The sequence below is a fragment of the Sebastes umbrosus genome, chromosome 12 (assembly GCF_015220745.1).
Source record: "Sebastes umbrosus isolate fSebUmb1 chromosome 12, fSebUmb1.pri, whole genome shotgun sequence".
In the NCBI taxonomy this organism is placed as follows: Eukaryota; Metazoa; Chordata; class Actinopteri; order Perciformes; family Sebastidae; genus Sebastes; species Sebastes umbrosus.
The window spans coordinates 22,889,958-22,912,200 of NC_051280.1; the positions used below are offsets into that span (position 1 = coordinate 22,889,958).

General features: G+C 41.8%; 1 protein-coding gene across 7 annotated transcripts in view; it reads left to right on the top strand.

Annotated features, from left to right (window-relative positions):
- The window catches only part of kcnn1a (potassium intermediate/small conductance calcium-activated channel, subfamily N, member 1a), a 77,030-nt gene that overhangs the window by 37,486 nt on the left and 17,301 nt on the right, over positions 1-22,243 (top strand). For 5 of the 7 annotated variants that reach the window (XR_005209024.1, XM_037786408.1, XM_037786406.1 and 2 more), the window contains exons 2-5: positions 5,719-6,192; positions 10,990-11,085; positions 12,231-12,649; positions 15,274-15,282. Coding sequence is in view for 6 of the 7 variants with exons in the window: in XM_037786406.1 (XP_037642334.1) it covers positions 5,719-6,192; positions 10,990-11,085; positions 12,231-12,649; positions 15,274-15,282 (998 nt within the window). In the remaining variant the exon portion in view is untranslated. The remainder of the gene's footprint in view (positions 1-5,718; positions 6,193-10,989; positions 11,086-12,230; positions 12,650-15,273; positions 15,283-22,243) is intronic. The other 2 variants (XM_037786407.1, XM_037786404.1) reach the window with 1 other exon arrangement.

Consider the following 22,243-nt stretch of genomic DNA (forward strand, 5'->3'; position numbering starts at 1 on the left):
TGTCCAGTGTGAAGCAGGAAGGATTCATGTCTTAGCCTGTCAATCATTTGTTGTACAGTCAGACTTACTCAGAGTTCAGAGTTTGCTCTGCTCTATAAATTAACACCTTAAACCAATATGAACAATGCTCTTCTTTGTCTTGTTGGTGTCTCATAAACTGTGTTGGTAGAAAAGGTTGGCTGTAGTGTTGGTGGTCCGAAACATGAGCAAGACACTCAACCATAGCGCTCCAATACTGTGTTGAGACAATTGTAGGTAAAAATACACTCACGGTCTATAAATTCCCAAAACAACTTTTTCTACAAACATGCACAACCTTTGTTTGAGAAAGTCTTGGATTTTTTTTTTTCTCCAATATTAAAGTCCAGGACCCAAATTTACATATCAAGCATCTCAGAAGCACTTTGAAAGTTTGACTCAGTGGGTCTAAAAATACTTCAGAGTTATTTACTTCCTACACAAAAGCAGGAAATTCTCTTTTGACGATGAATGACATCATGTTGTGACACTCGAAAGCAAAAGAATAATGATGTTTTGTAGTTGCCCAGTACAAGTTATGCTTGAGATTCAAAAGACTGGCAGGCGGATCTACTGTAGAGCTTGATGCAGGAAAATAGCAATCTATTTACGCACTGGTGAAGACTTATAAAGATTTAACAAAATGTATTCAAATAGCTGACTGTTATGACCCATACAGTTTGATTGCTTACACCAGTTGAGTCCACTCCGGCAATATTTCTTATGGTGCTTAGCCAGTAAATGCATCAGGATGATTTGCTGGTCTTCTATCATAGTCTTCAGTTATATGTTTTATATAGATATTGAGTAGTTGTGAGCCATTCCTGATGCTGAGAAAATCCAAGGAGCGTCGAAACATGTGTATTTTTATGTCAGAAAAATGATTAATTATGTAGAGATTCTTGATTCCTTGTTGCTGCATCTCTTTGTTACCAATACCAATCACCTTTTGTGGAATGAAAGAAATCAGTTGCAAAACATTTAATCCACTCTGCATCTTTAAAGGTGCAGTGTGTGACATGCTCCAAACAAATAGGGGGCAGCATTTTACCTCTACTACCGGGTCCATACAATCTAAATTTATAGTCATCAGTTATTAAAAAAACAAACTAAGTACTAACTAACAGCAGGGCAGGAATATGCAAGATTCAACCAAACTGCTGAAACTCTGAGAGCCGCTTAAATAACACTGCTAATCTTATAATCTTCAGGTTTGGCCTATAGTTTGCATTAGCCGGCTGTGTGTTTACTGTGCTACTAGCCAGAGGCTGTATGAACTCTGTAAGCTTTGATAGTTTGTTTATGAGACGAGAAAAACAACCAGCTACTTCGTCTTATTGACAAGCCCTCGGGGCAGCTCTACTTGTTCGTCCTCTCATGTTGGACTGAGGGCAGACTAGACACTACAGTAGCCCTGTTTGGGTTCATATCTTTTTATTCACATTTTGAAGTATCGCATAAGAAAAGATGAATGGAAACGGACAAATTTAATAAAAGTTCCTCGATTGCATAAAAGGTTTTTACGCTCACTTGAGGTGGTTTATGCCTTTATCGACAAAGAGTTGATGCGCTAAATGGGTTAAGCTGGGCATACACTGTACGATTTTAGCCCGTCTCTGGCCCGAATTTTGAGCCGCACGACTCATTTTAGAGTCGGACCGAATTTTAGCTTCGTCGGGCGTTGCTTGCGGTGCAGTGTACAGGGGGGAATGAAGACCGATTAACTCCTCCTGACCGTTTGTCCGACAGTCGGATGTGTCAGAAATTTTGGTCAGCCGTCCACAGGCTCTCGCACAGTTGAAGCAGAGCCACGATCTGATTCCCCAAAGTCAGTGCCTTTTTTCTCCTCTTTTTACAGTAATCAGAGCGTAGCTATCAAGATAACAACGTACAATAGATATAGTAAAACGTAGCCTGCTTAGCTCCAATTCTCTCTGCAAAATGGACAAGCCATAGTCTCCATGTCTTCCTAGCCACCTGAGAGTCCATCTACACCGGCGCCTCTTTTTTTTTTTTCTTCTTTTTTTTTTGGCATGCAGACAGGATTGCACAGATGATCAAGGCAGCACGTTTCTGCCTTGTTAGCATCGTGCCCCGTACGACCTCTGCTAGCAAACAAACTGTACCTGCCTCGGAGCTTTCAAACTAATCTTTATTGACACAAGTCTACAGCCAGAACAGCCCTCAGGGGCCAACAGGCCGCTTTTCTTTTGTTTTTTTCTATTTTACATGTACGTGTGAGCACTCAGGTTGTGAGCTTTGGCTTTGCATCGCAAACAATCTACTCGTCCAATAGGAGTAGGAGTTACACAACAACATTTCTAAAATTGTTCAGTGTATGCCCAGCTTCATGGAAACGCCTTTGCTGAATAAATTCGGACGTAGCAAACATTTAACTCACATGCCCGATCAGCTGTTTCTGCTGTTGGCGTCTTCTTAGATATTCCCATAACATGCAAATGCTTATCTTGGTCTACGGAACGAATGAAACATGGCCAGTACTAGCTGACATGACAGAACATTTTTCTCTAGTAGATGGTTAGATCGCCAAGCCGACTTTTGTTTTGTTTCACAACCTCTACATCTTCTAAGATCTGTTTACTGGCGGATTACAGCCATGCGTCGCCTATAGCGCCAACTTCTGACAAAACTGCGCTGTAGCCGAGTTTATTCCCCCCAAACCAGTTAAAGGGGAACTACGCCCATTTTCAAAATTCATACCTGCTTTTCCTACGGTCTAAGACAGTACAAAAAATATAAGTAAACATGAACAACTCTCTCCCAAATCCAAACATTTTATCAAACTTTTATGATTTTAATGATCCGAGTATATGGGAACATTTTCTGTTTCACAATTGACAACACTTCAATAGAATAAAGTTAATTTTGGCATAAAAAAACAAACAACAAATCAGTCTCACATTCATCGTCTATGGACAGATCCAGACTTTATACCCTATGACATCACAAGTTTGAGACTTACTTTTACTTACTTTTTTTTACAAATTTTAGGTGGTGTTCCCCTTTAATGGAAACTGGTCTAATTTGCATTTCTTTTTTTGCAAAAGGTCGCTTAAAATTAGCTTGACAATTGAATGGTATTACAAGGCAGGACGGACCGGGGGCTAGCTGGTTAGCATGCTAATTTCAGTAGATAGCTCTGCAACACAACACATAGACGTCTGTGACATAACTTCAACACTGTAACGTCTTCACATTCTGTTGTTCATAATGTTAGTCCATTTTTTTTATTTTCTAAACTAAAGTTCTGGCCATATCTTACACATTGCACCTTTAAGGACCTTGCTGTTATTCTAATTTGTGGAACTGAAATCAAATTAGGAAAAATCAGAACTCCCCGTTCTATTTTTATCCTCAAATAAGGAACAGCAGCTTGCCCACTATTGCCATATCAGCATCTATTTCTACAGGATTTCCTGTCATTCAAACCTAAAGTTCACTCACTGCACAGTCTTCAAAAGTGTAGAGGGGTCCTAATGGCACAGATTAAAAAGCAATTTAATACAGAAAAGGGGATTAGAAACACTATGGGCTGCACTAATCCTTAACCTTTAGTCCTGTTCTCATGGAGCCACAATATGCGCAAGACGATAGCATCACAGGACTGGAGTTAGTAAATTTCCATTAGGGCCGCCCTTCTTTATTCCCACCAGCACATTTAAAGGCATTAGGCATGCTTTGTCAAGGCTAATAAAAAGGGCCAGCAGTGCTATCACACACCCCCGACTTGTTTCGGAAAAAGCACTGTTCCATGTGAAGTTTTCATAACCCATTATGATAATCTGCCCGAGTCTCTGAAGGGCAGAGGATAGACAGGCAGATAGATGCTGCTGGGGTGACTGCTCTACAGCCTCTGCATGGATTGAACATTTTCTGTCTGCGTAACCGGGACAGAGACTCGCTCCTATCTGCCAAGAAGAGCAGACACGATAGACGACTCAATGCAAGAAGAGAGGAGTCTGCACGGCATCGGGTCGGAAAAGAAAAATAGGAACATTTTGTGCAGGTGATAGAGAAGTAGAATAAGTTTTAAAAAGTTAAATGAATTCTCTCCTATTTCATTCAAATTAGAAATTATATACACAATATTCTATACTACTATTTAATGGTTGAACACAATGTTTATGTGCGAATTAGTGCCGCTTTAATAACGTTTCAAAATCGTTTTAATGGCACTAATTTCTTTAACTTCCAGAGGTCGTATCAGGCTCGGTTTTACAGCAGAGTGAGTGAACAGGCTGGCATTATACGAAACTAGAAAACCTGAGGAATCCATTGGTACTAACCATATCATACTAGCTTGTCAAGAAGGAGGCTAAACAACACTAAGAAGTTACGCTAAATTTTGGCGAGGAAAAACTGTCATGGCCATTTTCAAAGGGGTCCCTTGACCTCTGACCTCAAGATATGTGAATGAAAATGGGTTCTATGGGTACCCACGAGTCTCCCCTTTACAGACATGCCCACTTTATGATAATCACATGCAGTTTGGGGCAAGTCATAGTCAAGTCAGCAAACTGACACACTGACAGCTGTTGTTGCCTGTTGGGCTGCAGTTTGCCATGTTATGATTTGAGCTTATTTTTATGCTAAATGCAGTACCTGTGAGGGTTTCTGGACAATATGTGTCATTGTTTTGTGTTAATTGATTTCCAACAATAATAAATACATACATTTGCATAAAGCAAGCATATTTGCCCACTCCCATGTTGATAAGAGTATTAAATACTTGACAAATCTCCCTTTAAGGTACATTTTGAACAGATAAAAAATGTGAGATTAATTTGCGATTAATGATTAATCGCGATTAAATATTTCAATGGATTGACAGCCCTAGTGTGAATACATTCATGCATCACTCTGTTTTCCTGAACTTGCCCCTTAGTCGCCCCTAACCTCAACAGACACTATGTACAGTATCCACGATCCTTTGAGTTTCAAAGGAAATGGGTTCACTTGTTTTCCTCTTAGTGGGAATCTCACATTTGCTCTCTGTGGTACGCTTGATTTGAGAAGGTCCACATTTCCTCTTCTTCGTTCTCTTTTGGGCAGCCTAGCTTCTTATCTCTGCAGAGGAAGAGTGTTTCTCTGAGAGGAAACAGGGTCACGCCGCGCATTAATCATTCATATCTAAATTTGTGGAGCGCAAAGATTCAATTTTCTGCACTTTGTAGGGTCCACTATTGGTTATATGGCTTTATTTATACATCAAAGTCCATTCATTATTTATATGTTTTTGAGCCATTCAATTTTGATGCCATTTTCTTGAAAGAAAAAGATGGAAACAAACTGTTAAATAACAGGGAGTTTCCGACTTTTGGGGGCTTAAACAGGCTTAAACTTAAAATGAACAACCACATCTCTGTTACTTGCTCTCAGTGTATGTTTCTCAAGAAAGAGTATTTGAGACTTTCAAACAAGAACTGTTGATATTTTGGTTCGTACTGTATGTTTGGCCACATGTCCTGCTGAGTACTAAATCTGTCTGCTTTTATAACCAAAATTGTTTTGCAAGATCCTTCCCTCTCTGTGCCCTCTCCAGAGCCACAGAGATGTAACTCCCACATCAATGCTCTATTTAAAGTCTAAACCTGTGTGTGTCTCTTCAACCTTCTGTCAGTTTTTACACTGTTTTTGTTGTGATAGTATTGTATTTATCACTCTTCTTCCCGTTCACAGGCCAATACCGAGCAGAAGAAGCTGAGCCATGCTGGATCCAAGCCCTCCCTCTCCGAGAGCAGCGGCCGACTCCCTCAGATAGCCATGAACACCTGCAAGTACAATGGCGGAGTGGTGAGACCACTAGTGGGCAGCCTGGCGTCCTCGTCGCGCCGCAACCTTGCGGAGCTCGACTCGGAGACGCAGCCCTTGCAAACACTGCACAGCTCTGGCCTGGAGGTGGTGGTGTCCAAGGGCAATGGCGGCGAAGACGCCAGTAAGGCGTCCAACGAGAGCTTGGTCAGGGAGGGCAGCACGCGCGGCGCATGCAGGGCGACGCAGAAGAAGAACAGGGACATTGGCTACAGGCTCGGCCACCGGAGGGCGCTGTTCGAGAAGCGGAAGCGGCTCAGCGACTACGCACTCATCTTTGGGATGTTTGGGATTGTTGTCATGGTGACGGAGACGGAACTGTCATGGGGGGTTTACACTAAGGTAGGTTGTGCATGTGTGTGATGCATGAGTGGGAGCTTTGTGTGTTGTCACTGCTATTGTTAATTTTTGATTTGTGTGGGGTTGGCAGCTGTCACATGTATGAAGAGTGATTATTAGCACAGACACTGACATACATTATCTAACAAAGGTGACGGGAATAGTGCACAAATACAAATCAAAAGCAGTGTCATGTGATCTATACTATGACTAACGGTCTATCGATTGGTATAAAATCTCAGATTTAGCATTTTTATTGTTTTTTATACAGTAAATTGTTGACTATAGGCTTGCTTTTGTTACTAGTTTTTTTTTTCTTAAAGGGAACCTATTATGCTTTAGTGGTTTTTCTCTTTCTTTTAGTGTGTTATATATTCTTTTGTGCATGTAGAAGGTCTGCAAAGTTACAAAGACCAAAGTCAACGCCAAAGGGAGTTACTCTCACCCACAGAAACACGGCTCCTGAACCGCCTGAAACACCTCGCTGGAAGTTCCGCCATTTCTTCCGTAACATGGTGATGTCTCCAAGTAACACAAAGAGTTTTGTTCGGTTGACCAATCATAACAGACTGGGCCAGCTGACCAATCAGAGCAGACTGGACTTTTCAGGAGGGTGGGGAAGGTGCAGGAGTTCAAACAGAGCGTTTCAAACAGAGGGTGAAAAGAGGCGCTGCAGCACAGCTGTGAGAAAAGTAAACCATTTTTTGAACATTAAAGCATGTAAACATGTTCTAGTAGAAACCCCAAATAATAAGTATGCACCTGAAAATAAGCATAATAACTCTTTAAATATCCACTTCTTCATTAGTGGCATCAGATCGGAGTTTAGCCGAAGGATTGGTTCCACTACTGGTGCCATTGTGGCAGTCTTTCATTCCCTGTGAAGCCAGCATCTGAAATCACTAGCTCACAGCAGGAGAGGGAGATGGAGAGGGGGATAGCGGAGGAAAGGGGATGAAGAGAGATAGATATATAGAGATTTAGGCAGAGCGAGAGAGGTAAAGACAAGCAGAGATGAAGAGAAAGGTCAATTGGAATAAAAGATGGGAATGACATTCCAAATGCCCCACAGCAGCTTTCTCTTTTAGCGGATAAGAGTGGAGATGACCCAGCACACGTTAGGAACATGTGGGACTCTTGAAGAAGGACATCAGCAGGGCAGTTTGGTGTCAGGGTCATGGTGACCAAGTCACCACCTCTTGACATGTTGTCCTTCCGTATCAGCCGATCACTTCTGCTGTGTCAGGGTATTTTTAGGAATAATATTGTGCACTCAGAGCACTCAGAGCAGCTTCTACCTTCTACCACAGTATTTATAAGGCTGTTTACTTGGGAGTTGACATTGCAGTGCACTGCAGTATATAATAGGTCACTGAGAAGGTGTCTTTCATCTCGGGGAATAAGACAATTTGCATGTGAGTAAAAATTTAACAGGACTGAAGACCTTATAGGTGGTTTTGCATGTTTGAGCCCATTAACTACAAGTTGTGTATATATTTAAGCATTATTGGTCACTTACTTAGTTTGACTTATAGTGTTTTATGGCTAACGTGTTAGCAGTTGTCTATTTACACATCCAGCATTGGCATTCATTTGGAGTCTTGCTTTGGCTACCTGACGAATATAAATGTCCAATATTTACTCTTGTTTTAGCTGTTTTGGTTTTCACCAACTTGTGAGAAATATAAGTGGGTCTTTAGCTTGCTATGTTACACTATATTCAAAAGCTAGTTGCTAACTTTGTCTGTGCTCTGGCGAATTGCTAATTTTGTCTGATCACCGGCTAGTTGCTAACTTCTGGATAAGTAGTGTACAGGGTGCCATGCCATTGTTCATACGGCCCATTATCCCGAAATCCCAATAGTCCGAAAAAATGTCCCATTAGACTGAAAGCCCATTTGTCTGACAGCCCATTATCCCGAAAAACAAACCGCCATTGTTCCGAAGACCTATTGCTCCAGAAATACACTCTCCATGCAACGAACAGAAGCACGTGGCTTATTATTATGCAGAATGACATCATCGGACCTGGCCACAATGTTTTTTTTCCTACTATGGCGAAGGCATGTCCCTCCCTACTCTACCTCTGATTGGCTTACCCTGATATTCTTACACTATCCCTAACCAGTCTCACTCCTCATGCCTAAACCTAACCAACCCAACCAACAAAGGCAACAAGTACTAGCCAATCAGAGGCAGAGTAGGGCAGGAATGTCAGATAATGTCGTTCTGCATAATAATTAGCCATGTGCTTCTGTTTGTTGCAGGGAGAGTGTGTATCTTCGGAGCAATGGGCCTCCGGAACAATGGGTATTTGTTTCCGGGATAACGGGCTGTCAGATAAAACGGATTTCGGTCTACTGGGACATTTTTCAGACTATTGGGGTTTCGGAATAATGGGCTGTCGGAACAGCACTGGCTTTGCGTTGGAGTGCCGCATCGCCCTGTCGGGGTTTATTTCACAACAATGACCAGCTCTCTGTACATTCTCCCTTCATTGTCACTGAAAACGGCTACGTGTTGTGGCTAGAACTTATGTTGATGAAAGCGAAAGACTGAACCAAACAAAAAAGTTGCAGGCTGTAAAACCAAAACAGGAGCTGAAAGATGCCAAAACACACATTTGGGTGATAATTCTCTGAGGGTTCATCATTGCAAGTGACCCCTTTTCAGCTTTACTGTGCAGCTTGAACATTACTGCAGACTATTGTGTAAAGCTAAACACCAGATTTCACATTGATTTTCTACCTTTTAGGCAGCCATCGGTATCCATCTATTTCATTATGTCATGAAATGGATTTGCAGAATCCTGAAACTTACCTGTGATAAGTACTATTTTAAGGCTGTTGAAAAGAACAAGGTCTAACAACAACTGGGACAAGTTGTTTCATAATACAGAGGTAGTCTCTTCTTTATCAGTGGGTGGTGGTCGTGCTAATACTTCCTTTGCAAAGAACAAGACAGTTTCAGTGTCTTTTCAGAGAACATCACAGCTTCCCACTGTAGGGAATGGAGCTTTTTGACTGTATAACGTCCTTTAATGTGAATATTTTGTCACCTTTATTTTGCTGTCAAAGTTACATTATTGTCACATGGTGCTGTGAGAAGAGACTTTTTTCAAAACTCTGGTACTTTCAAGAATGCTTTGGCATCCAAAGTTTGATATTAGATTGTGATCTATACTGTTAAAAATGTTGTCAGTTGACTGGTACAAATCCTAAATGTTTTGGCATAAAAGCTTTTGGTTTGCTTTGAAAAATCATCATCATTAAGTACATTTGTAGTTAATGGGCTAAAACTTACAAAACCACTGGTATGTTCCTTTTCATGAGGGATAGATTTTATTTTTTTTCCATTTGTGTCTGCCAGATCTATTTGAGTTTTTAAATAGGTTTTTGATTACACATAGGTTTGTGTTTGTGTGTGTGCACGCTATAGTAAGTCGGCGTGGTAATCTATAGGATGATTTATGGGGTTTTAAGAAAGTCAATAGTTTGTCTGTGACTGTTACTGAGTGGGGTTTAGTCCATTCATCAAGCTGACCACAGCTGAAATGGAAATGACCTCCCATCTCTGAGTGGCACAGCAGCACCCCCTCCCACATCAGACAGCTAGCATGTGCTGCGGATGGTCCATTTTTCCATCCAGCGTCACATCACACGGCAGACACTTGAGGCTCAGCCAGGTTTTTCTAAACCCTGAAGGAGGGAAACACGTTAAGAGGCAGCGAGCGCTGGGACTGAAAAATCCTTGAACCTCTGGCAGGTGGATTAATTGGTTTACTCAATGTTATTTCACCAGGGACTTCTCAAAACAATTTCAGACATTAGAATGTCTTGAGAACATGTCGTCGACCTGAGGGGCAAAGCAATCTAGTTGATAGCTAAAAATACATTCTGTAATATGGACCACCGAAGGACGGAGTAATATTGAGCAGCTCTGGCTGTCACCGCTCTGACGATTATGAACGATATCTCCACTTATTGTTCTTGTCATTTGTTGTTGCCGTTGTTATTATAATAACAACCCTGCGATCATTAGCCTGCTGCAGAGCGCATTTTTACAACGGGGCTGTTAAATTGATTTATCAAATGGCATTTTACCAACGTAGAAGGGGGGGGACTTGAGTAGTACAGGTTCTCATTTCCTAGATCTATGGTCCCCGTGTACACACACACAAACACAAACACAACGCTGCAGCGCTAGCAACCAGCTGGCCTATTTATCACAAGCAAAGCTCACTGTGGTGGCCCCCCCTGCTAATGCTAGCCTTGCCTCTTCTGCACCTACCATTAAATGGAAAGTCCCCCTGTTAGTGCCGGGCTTTGATTAATTGGTAGTTTAGATGGCGGGGAAAAGCTTCCATAGATAATATCAGGCTGCACCTACACCTGCAGCTGCATTGTTTAGCAACATCCTGACTGCGCTGTTTGAGTGTAAAACCCCATTATCCCGTCTCAGTCAGACGTTTAGGCTAATAAGTACTGTGTGTGCTTGTCTGTGTGTACTTTTGTGAGCATATATACTTATGTGTATACATGTGTTTATATTTCTGTTCCAGATTAGAAATACTGAGTAACAGTAAAAACACTCAGCTTTCTCTTGAATCTATTTTGCTATCTATTTTGTTGTATAGTGATAATTCACCATCTATTAAGGCTAAATATACTAAGGCTAAAGATACAAGGAGTTTATCTTGTTATTGATATATATATAAGATGTGATTGTAAATATGTTAATTGTGTTCAATTCACAAGGCTATTTCTAAAATCTTTTCCCTGTCTTTTTCTCTCACCACAGGAATCTTCATACTCATTTGCACTGAAATGCCTTATCAGCCTTTCCACTGTTATATTGCTTGGTCTTATAATAATGTACCATGCCCGGGAAATCCAGGTGAGTCTAACACATAAAAAAATAACGTTATTTTATTCATTTGTACCAGCAGCTTTTGGTATCAGTGTTGTGAAGATGATGATGATGATAATGAGGATATGAAATTGAAATACTATTTTTATTGTGCTAAAAGGTAATTGCTATGAAACGTGACTTTATGCTCAAAATAATGTATACATTTACGATGTACAGTTATTATATATTGTGGTACACACATAAGGAATGTACACAAATACAGAAGTCAGGGTGTTTTGTTCAACAATTAGAAAGCTATAACACAGTTTATTAGAGCTGACCTCGACCAAAGAAATTCTTAGTTGACTAACACTCGTACGATTTGTCAACTAATCGATTAGATTTAATCGTCAGATCTGTAAAACTGAGTTTCTCCTCAAAGAATCACACAAAAGCACCAGTTTAAATCGTGTGTTTACCAGAGATGTGCTCATAAGTTTCTTAGAAATAAGTCATTCAGCATGAAAAAAGCATAAAAAAACGACTAATCGACTAAAGAAATCTTTGTTGACTGAGACCAAAACTACCGATTAGTCAACTAGCCGACTAAGAGGGAGCAGCTCTACTGTTTCCACGTAGCACCTCATTTTTCTTGACTTAATTAAATGTATGACACTATCATTCATTACGTAGCTGTTATGAATATATACTGTATGGAATGAGTATAATCCAAAAACACAATGCAATGAATCTGTAGACCAAATTTCTGATATTACATTATTTTTTTTTTGCAGACTTTTATTGCATCTCAGTTTATGTTATTTTCTGGTTGTTCTGCTTCTTCTGAGCTGCATCAGATGTATCACATTTGAATTAAATTAAATATCCAAATCTCCGTTGCCACTGTTTTACGGCTACAGCGTTACACCAAATGCAAGATTTCTAGATGTCTTCTCCTTCATTTTATACATACTCTAATTCAGCACGACGTCTTCAGATCTTGACTAGAATTCCAAATAAAATCCGTGGGTTTGATTCAATGTGTTTGTAATGATAAAAGCTTTGAAGGTGAGGGGCGTTGAAGAGGATGGAAACATTGGAGAAAAGGCTGAAAAAGCCAAAATCTCAAACTAAAGAAGTGAAGAAACTTTTTAAAACAAGTCTTTGGTGTATGTCTGTTTTCCTTTAAGCTGTTTATGGTCGACAATGGTGCGGACGATTGGAGGATAGCCATGACGTATGAGCGGATCTTCTTCATCGTGCTGGAGTTGCTGGTGTGTGCCATCCATCCCATCCCGGGCCAGTACGTCTTCACCTGGACGGCGCGGCTGGCCTTCACCTACACGCCGTCGGTGGCCGACGCCGACGTGGACATCATCCTCTCCATCCCCATGTTCCTGAGACTCTACCTGATAGGCAGGGTCATGCTGCTCCACAGCAAGCTGTTCACGGACGCTTCGTCTCGCAGCATCGGCGCCCTCAACAAGATCAACTTCAACACACGCTTTGTCATGAAGACCCTCATGACCATCTGTCCGGGAACTGTTCTGCTGGTGTTCAGTATATCCTCCTGGATCATTGCTGCATGGACTGTGCGCGTCTGTGAGAGGTAAACACGGGGTTGTGAATAATGGATGTTGCTGGGGACAGATTGAAAAAACACAAAATGGCTGATGCACATTCACGCGTTGTGGATTACTAGACACCCTTTCTTCCTTCTCGTCTCTGTTTTGTGCCAGGCTTCTCCGTGTTTTCAGTCGCTCAACTGCACTGGTCCAAAGAATTGAGTGGGATCCTCAGGATAGGTTACATATAAATACTGCACACGTGTACAGGAAGCCTCGCTACTACTACATACTACTATTTAAAAACACCCCGACATGCGTTTCATTAGCTCAGCGATCGCTTCACGACTCCCCACTCCTTGTTTTTATTGCTATTTTAGATGGCTTGTCCATAATTCATGAGTGTCTAATTGTTTGTTTGCTGAATGGTTTGTTTTGGTAATGCGGAGCAGCCCCCAGGATCCCCTAACCCGTTTTCTCCCCAAAACTGCTCATCGGGCTTCGTCTCAAGGGGGCAGCAACGATTCTCACTGAAAATGAAAGAGGCAGGGAGAAATGAAAAGCTTTTTTTTTTTCCTTTCTCGTTTTGCATTTGCATAGGGAAATGAGACGTTAATGCCAGCTTTGATGTTTCAAAGTCATTTGTGCGTAGTTGGAGTGGAAGGGGGACTTGAGTAGAGTGGGTGGAGAGCAGCGGTTCTTGTCAGACCCGATATGATGCTGTACAGGTGCTGCATTGTAAAAGTCAAGCATCAGCTCAGGCGAAGGCTGTCAGCCCCGACTACAGATGCTCAGTTACCTCCTGTAGCTCACCTCGCCTGCTTTTACTAAGTACCCCCTCTCCCTTCCTCTACCCCTCCTCTTAACTACCCGCCCGTGTTAACGCCTGTCACTAACCCCCCCTCCCCCTCGCACGCCCAACCCTAGATCCTCCCGGACCCCTCAGCACCCCCAGCTGTTGGTTGGTTGGTGGGTTTAAACCTCACAGGGTGAACCAGCTGACCTTTGACCCAAGCTCCTCTGGGACACAGTGAGGTGTAACTGGCATCACCTCAAATTAATGTTCAAAACAACACACTGTCCAATTTGTATAATATTAGTAGTGTCTCTTTACAGTCCAAGTCAGCAGGTTACTATAATTCATATTTTGGGAATTTCATGGCTTCTTCTATCCCTCTATCATGTTCTTATTCCCAGTCTTAAAGATAAACACTAGTTCGATATTTTAGGGAAGACGCTAATTAGATTTCTTACTGCGAGTTACACAATCAATACCACTCCTGTGTTTGTATGGTAAGCCGGTTAGCTTAGCTTAGCACAAAGACATGAAACCAGCGGAAATTCCAGGAAATTACTGGTCCCAGTCACAGACTGTATACATAGATGGATGACACATTTCCTCCCACTGTACAGAAGTGAAGCCAAAATATTGCGGATACGGGAGCTGCCATCCTGAGATTTTGACATCATTTGGAGCCATAGTCTGCGCAGTAGTGATCGGGAGGTGGAGTCACGGAGTCACAAAAACACAACTAGCCACAATATCTCTATAAATACATTTATGATCAAATAGACTTGTGATGGTTAAGGAAAATTAAAATTGCATCTCTCTCGTACATTTCCTGACCCTCCGGCTCCGTGACTACTTCGGTCAGAGCAGCTGTCAATCATGACGTCTCACCCCCTTCTTATGTCATCAAATAACTAATTAAAACCAAACTTATCAGAAGAATTAACACTTGAACATCAGCGTGATAAAAAACTACCTGAAATGACAAAAAGCATCTTTGGGAAAAATTTGACGTGCAATTTGACTTTTTAGTTTTACCAATGTACCATCCGCTAACATGGAGGGGGTGGGATTTATGACCTATACTGCAGCCAGCCACCAGGGGGCGATCCAGATGTTTTGGCTTCACTTTTGGGGAGCTGTCATGTCGTCCATCTTTATAAACAGTCTATGGTCCCAGCCCAGAAACAGTTTGGTCCCTATCTGTTCATAAAACGCCAAAATTGTAATTTTTACACTAAACAAAGATATAAAGTGTTAATTGGTCGCTTTTAGAGGATTTTTTTTACATTTCAACATAGCCAAACTTGCTGTTTCCAGTCTTAATGCTACACTAATGTTGCTGGCTCTAGCTACATTTAGTTACGGTATAGGCATGAGAGTGGTATCGATCTCCTCATCAAAGTCTCGGCAAGAAAGCAATAAATTGCATTTCCCAAAATGTCGAACTATACCTTTAAAGTTTTGGCTAAACATTGAGATGATTGTAATTATTGGGTCTTTAGTATCTCATTATCCAAGACAGGAATTCCATATGAATTATACCCGAAAAAAAACTACGAGAATCTGACACTGCACATCCCTGGGGCCAATTTGGAAATCTGGATTTAAATTGATGGTTAGATGAGAAGCACAGAATCTCTAACAAGGTTTTCTCACACACACGTTCTGTGACACACACTTTCCATGAGCAGTGCATGCCGTTAGTCCTTTGGTTTCAGTTTCAGAATAACGTGTGTTCAGATTGGTGGATTTGTGCGTTACTACGGATGGGTGCAAGCATGCACATGTAGATGTGCCTGCATGTGTGTGTGTGTGTGTGTGTGTTTGTATAATGTTTTGTTGTACTTTCTATTTCCCCACTATGCTGCTCCATAGGGATACCATGTGAGTCCTCGTTCTCTAGCCGTGGAAAAAAAAAAACAACAACAACAACAACTTCAATCATTTTGCACCGAGCTGGCGCCACTGCTGCCCTGATTGGGGTTGGAGGGTAGGGTGGTAGCGGGGAGGAAGGGGCAGCCCCTCTAAAACAATTAACCAATGATCCTTTCCAAACTCAGTATGGCAAAGGAGGATTAGACAGGCCCTCTAGTTGGCATGAAAGTGGCACCATCCTTCTAAGAAAACAGGCTTTTAGTGGCTGTAGGAGCACAGCAGGGACCAACGGTGTGAGCAGCACTTTGAAGCAAGCGTCTCTTTGCTAACTATTATTGTATGTTAGGCCGGTAGGGGCTGGAGGAGGAGGAGGAGGTGGAGGAGGAGGAGTGAGGAGGAGGAAATTTGTGCTAAAATGGAGCAGCTCCTTCAAGTCACCTTCACTAATCTGCCAGAGGGCAATTTGTCTTTCCTCATTTTTTTCTGTCCCTCTCCTTATGCAATTGTTATAGATCCATATTGCACAAAAAGTCTTTTTAGCAACGACTCCAAAGATTTGTCGAGGAGCAAAAGCCTTTCTGTTCTTTGTGTTCACACATTACCATCCCATTATGTGTCTCCCCTTCACAAAATTAATTGAACAGTGTTGTAATGGTTTTCCAAAGACTTTCTGTTGCTTCTGCCCCAAAGATTTTGCTCTAGAGGCGGAGACAGTTTGTCTCCTGTAGCCAAAAAGAAGGTCTGAGTATGCAAGGAGAGGTAATGTCATTTGTCTGGGGTGTGTCTTACTATCTAGCACAGCATTATTTTGATCGCCTATATATGAGTAGTGTTACGCAGTTCACTGCTAGGCAGGTAAATGAGGCCATCGCTTTCCATTGTTTCTTATATTTAGACATTCTTGAAGGAGCAGTATGCTCTGTGCTGAATGCAGTGTCTCCAGTTTTTGTTTACACCCATGAACTGAATGTCCTCATTCTCCCTTCGTCCCCTCCTCTGGTAAACATGAAAACAGCATGCACGTTTTCATGTTTACTTATCAATCCCATCATTTCGAGAAAAAAAAAAGTGGAAAAAAAAGAGGCGCTTGTTTCCCAAAGTGCTGTGTGTGACTTTTGTACCTTCTGTTATAAACGCGCCGTTACACTGTCACATTGACCACGCTCCTGAGCCAATCAAAGGGCAGTACGGTGTGAGATTGGACGAGCACGGAGTCTACCTGGAAAATGCCTAGATGGGGGGAATGAAAGACACACAACCATGGGGGACAGAGAGGGGTGGAGGGAGGATGGAGTTGGGAGGGATGCTAATGTTACAGTAGATGGATTTAACGCTGGTCACTGGCCCGCTTTCCGTTCTTTCTTGATACAGCCCATCTTCAGAGCTAACCTACCCCAACTAAGCTCCTTAACTAAGCTCTTTTGGCTTCTCCCTCACTACCATAAGGCTCCCTCCCTCTCGCTCTTACTCCTGACTGATCCTTTGCAGATCTCCTACTGTACCCATCTAACGTGGCATGCTTTGCAGTTTTTCCCTCATCTCTCCCCCACTACTGATTCCTCGTCCCTTTGCCTTCCCTTATCCATAACAAGCAGGCCTAATCCGGCCAGAACTCAGTTACACACTCGCATGCATGCCTTTGCCTGCCTCCCTGGTCTCTCGCTCCTTTTTTTCTCTTTAACTGTTATCTAATTCTTCTCCTCTCCTGTTTCTAACTCTGTTATCTGAAACAAAACGTGCTATTTCGAGGCGATGTGAGGCTGCTGTTTCTCACCTCGCTTTCTCCGGTGAGGACCCGTAGGCAAGCTCTCAGAAAGTTTAGCTGACTTTCCCTCAGAGCGCAGCGCCGGATTATGAGGCTTGAGTTACTAGTCAGCTACACCTACACCCAAGGTCTGACATCCAGATTGTGTCATCGCTTAGCCACAAGATACAAACAGCGGCAGCCAGGAACAGACTGTCCCAACGTCTAACCAGAGAAACACACACCGGTGCAACTTGAACTTTCTCACACCAACCACAGGTTTACATAAAATATTCAGGTAGATTTTACAACTTTACAGTTTCCAGGCTACGAGTTCAACGACACCGACACAAATGTAGCAACGAATGCTGTTCTTTTTTAGTTTGTTATTAGATTCAAATTCAGAATGCAGCAAAATGGGTGGCAACAAAAATGCTTATTCTCCCGGTTAAACGGATGTATGATGTATCCATTATTTCAAAGCATTTCTGTCCACAAATTCTGGCATAGATCTGGTAGACATTGAAGAACATACTGACCATAGAAATAGAATACGAGTAGAATGGACATTGAACTGTTTTCCCAGGTCTTTTGACCGGTACAAAAGAAAAGGGAGATTGTTGTTATGGTGACAACACACGTCACTGGGGTCGTAAAGTGGGTCGCAGCTTGCCGGGAAAATAACGGATGCAGCTCTGGAGACGGATGGCTGGCTAGTTAGCTACGTAGCTTGTCCTTCTCCTGAGCGGCGGGGAGTGAGACGGAGGGACCGTTACGGGCCTTTCACACTGAACGCGGCAACAACGCCACTGCTCTCTGAAAACCATTATTTCCAATGGTCTGCTCAGCGCAACAATGGCATTTTGCTGTGCTGAGCAAAGCGTTAGCGGTGAACTTTGGCCGCAGCGCACTGTGATGTGGCGGCGGCGAGTGCAGCGCAAACAGCATTTTGTGTGAAAGGCCTATTAGAGCCAGCGCTGCCGCTGGCCACCAGCGTTTTAGTTTATACAGAAGTTAGCCCGCTACAACGGTCGCAAAAATGGCTGCCGCTCTGACCATCTTGCTACGTTGATTTGAATGGGAATGTCCGTTCTGCTCCTAGTCTATTTCTATGATACTGACACTCTCAGTGTGCCTGACAGTGGACACCAAGGATGACAAGGTGAACTGTCCATACTGCTTGCTGTGCATTTTCAATCCCAGTGTCTAATGCACCTCTCCCTTAATCTGAATCATTCACAAGATTATCTTTAAAACGAACGTCTCCTCCACAAAGTCGGATGGATTTTATGCAAATCGTTGCAACCTCAAGGACAGGTGGATTCTCTATGGTTTGATGCCTTGATCTGATAATTTGTTTTTAAACTATGCACGCTCTGCAGGCATAGTATTGATTGCAGCCTATGGCAAAGTCATATACAGAACCCGCAAAGCATGTTTGCATAACAGAGAATGTGGAAGATATAATCACCCCAGATACGATCTGCAGATCATGAGCCGAAGCAGCGCTGTTCTTTGTTCGAAGACAGGTGCTAGTAGCTTAAAAGGTTCCTTCAAATGTTGCTCTTATTATTTACTTCAGGAGTAGTGTTTTTGCTTACTTGTGAGTATCGCATCCCCTAAAGCTAGTAGAAGTACCCCCTTACTTCAAATACAATCTATTATCTGTTAATATTAGAGCTACCATAAAGATTTGATAAGCTTTAATAGGGAATTAAAAGAAAAAAGTTACAAGAAAAAGTGTCCTACTGGTAGTCAAACTCCGAACGCAACTAGACCCCTAGGTGTTACCTTTTTAACTGTTATTCTGATATTATTAAGGTGCTGTGGTTTCCTGTATTTTTCTCAAGAGGATTTGAGCAATAAAAGTAAATTGATGCTATAAAATGTTTATATACTCAGTAACACTTTATCAATTAGTGTTGCATCAAACAACCGATAAAGAATCAGACAAGGGACAAAATCCTTTCATCACTCATCTCTACTCTTACGCCAAAGTTACGCCAGACAGCGACAAAGTTCAGCTTGCCGCAATAATTAGATTTTTCTGCGGCGTGGGAGGCGTGTGCATGTGTTTCAGGCTGGAAGAAATTCTTTGTAACATAGGTCAACATGTCACAGGAGTCACATGATCTGTTTACTTACTGGCTGTGGGCAGTCGCTAAACTAAACTTTTCCCAACCTTTCGTTTGGCTGCACTTTGCCGCAGCTTTTCACAGACGTTAGACGTGTTTTGTCAGATATAGAATGAGGTTCTCTTAACGAAATCCAAGTTTCCCAGCAACGAAGGAGAACAAACTTCTAGAAATTAAATCAACTTGATATGAAATAATTAAAGCCATGAAAGCTTTTTGGGCAGGCATTTTGTGGGGCACCTGAATGTGGGCAGAGTTTAGGAAGACAGTCGGCTATCTCATGGGTTCTAATGAGCAACAATACCTTAAAGCCAAACTTGGTATTGTGGGCAGAAGTACAGCAGATTAGGTGTTTTGCGGAGTGCATTGGGAAGACTGGGAACATGAAAGAAAATGCTTAGGTGTTAGTTGGCAGTGGAGGTGGAGTGGTGGTGGTGGTGGTGTTTCAAAGCTTGTGTCCCCTGAAGGTTGGATACCCAGAGTTTGCAGCAAAGTAAACTTAAACTCTACTGGGTATGTGATGAATGGCCTTTGGCATATTATATGTATGAGCAAAATATTTTTTTTGAGTTTCTTAGCAGGTGTCTCAAGCCTAATTCAATGAAACATCTGTAATAGGACACTCACTGTCTGATAACCCCAGAGACATAACCACACTCCAGCACTGAAACATTAAGATTAACCTGTCTGGTGGTGTTATAGATTAAGAAGGACAGAAAAGGCCTGACTTTGTGAGGTCAAGTGCTCAGATTAGATATGAAAGTTTGTAAGGGTAGTACCATAAGACTGTATCAAGGGCTGTTATTTGTAATAGTTTGACTTTCAGGTAATCTCACTCGTTATATCAGTGTAGCAGACTCGTTGGAATTTCTCATCCAGCAATATTTAAAATGGATGAGAAACACTAACACACACACATTTGATCATTTCTGGCATCGGAGGCCTGAAGCCTGCCTCGCTGCAAAATCTGCAAGTCAGCTAATCCAAGCAGGTCTTTACTTTTGGATTCACAACTTCGTCGGTTGACAGCAATACGTTATGTATAATTTATGATTAAAGTGCAATCGTATTGCTGTTGGTGCAACAAAATCATTTCGTTCCCCGCAACAAATATACAGCACAAAGGCTCATTAAGTCACTCTTAATCAAAAGCCGATGTCTGGCTTCTGCAACACAGCAAGTCTCTCTCTTGGTTTGTATTTTATGATTTGGCTAAAGTACAATTTAAACGCACCTTGTGAGACCGCCACTCCTCCGTGTTTGATTATCAGACGAGGGGTCATTGTGACATTGAGCCCCTCGACTGGTCAAGTGTGTTTAAGAATTAATTGACCAGTTAAACTCGGGCACGAAGCCAGCGGAGGAAGATGGATGCAGATACTACTTTCTTTCCTCTGCATATATGTATGAAACCTCATGTATTGTAGGCTACAATGAAAACCTTTCTTACAGTGTTGTTAAGCTTTTTCACCGTACACATTACAGGGAACCAGAGAAATAGCATTATGTCAAATGTATGTTTTTCCAAGTAGAAATGTCTTTTTTTCCAAGCTAGCAATGGCTTTGTGTAACTTTCCAAGTAGTGTCTTATGTCCTTATATTTACATGTTCTCCAAAGATGCAGTGTAAGTTGTCTAAGAGTCTACAGCCATGCTAGTGGCTCTGTGGGGCTGTGCTTTGTCACAGTGGTGCTTTGAGCTAAATGCTAACATGCTCACAATTACAATGTTAACATGCTGATGTTTAGCAGGTAAAATGTTTGTATCATGTTCACCACCTTAGTTTAATCTAATCTAATTAGCAATAGCACTAAAACTGGGGACGGCCCATTGTTCCGACGGCCCATTGCTTGGAACAATGGCATGGCACAAACAATGCACAGCTGAGGCTGATGGGAATGTCAATAGGTTTTTGGAATAATCAGTCATAAACCAAAGTGATAGAAAGCAATAGAAAAGAAAATTTGACCAGATGATGGTACTAGATGAAAAGTTAAGGCATCACCAAAGATATAACAATTCATCGTGAAGGGGACATAAAAAACATAAATGTGAACCTCATAGTGGCGCTAGAAAGAAAGTCAGAGGATCACCGTATCAGGATTCATTCTCTGGGGACCGTGAATGTCAAAACTTCATGGTGGTGGACCGACTGACAGACTGACATTGCCATCAGATATTGTAATTCTAGTTTGATGCCAAAACAATTTTATCTAAAATGTGCAATCAAAACATTTTTGAAAGATATTTTGATAAAACTTCTATTGACTGAGCTCAGTGGTTCTCAAAGTGTGTGGCATGACAGGTGGGGCGCACGTGACTGGGGGGAAAATGTGATGCAGAGTTGATGTGTCAATCTTTTTCACGGTGGATCCGTAAGCAAATCGGCTATAGCAACGGGGTTCATTCAGACAGTCTGTAGTCTGTAGGTTTACAGAATGGACAGATATTTGACAGGGACAATAAGAAAAACAGACGATGCTTCAGAAACAAACAAGACAATGTGCTCAGCTGACGGTAATCAAAAGAAAATATGATGAAGTAGGACTGCAATGAGTAGATCGAAGCTTCATTCCTAACTTTGACATTCAAATTATTATTATTAATAACTACAGAAATATTCTGCTTCAGCTCATATTTGTTGGTGTTTAGCCTTTCAAAAACACCATTTCCAGGGCGGTCAAAAACTGTTTACTACAGCACGCGCCTGTATTAATGAGGCGGTCTAGCAGCAATCTAACAGCACCATAAATTACATGTATATCACCACAATGACCTAAAATCATATTTTCCCATTTTATTTCAGGTGATAATGTTTTAAAATATTTCTTCTTCCAAAGGGGGGAATGACAGAAAAAGTTTGAGAACCACTGACTTAGCTCAACTTTACTAAGTTGGACTGATTTTTTATTTGGTTATTTATTTATTTTAAACTTGGAAACATTTTAAAAGATGCACATACCATAAAATTGTTACAGTCCACTTGGAGTGTGCGGCCGCTGCTTGCTTGCTTGCTTTGCATATTGTCTGCGCTGTAAAAACACTGTTAGGTTTGCAGTTTTTTAATTAGGTCATCATCACTTTGAGTTTAA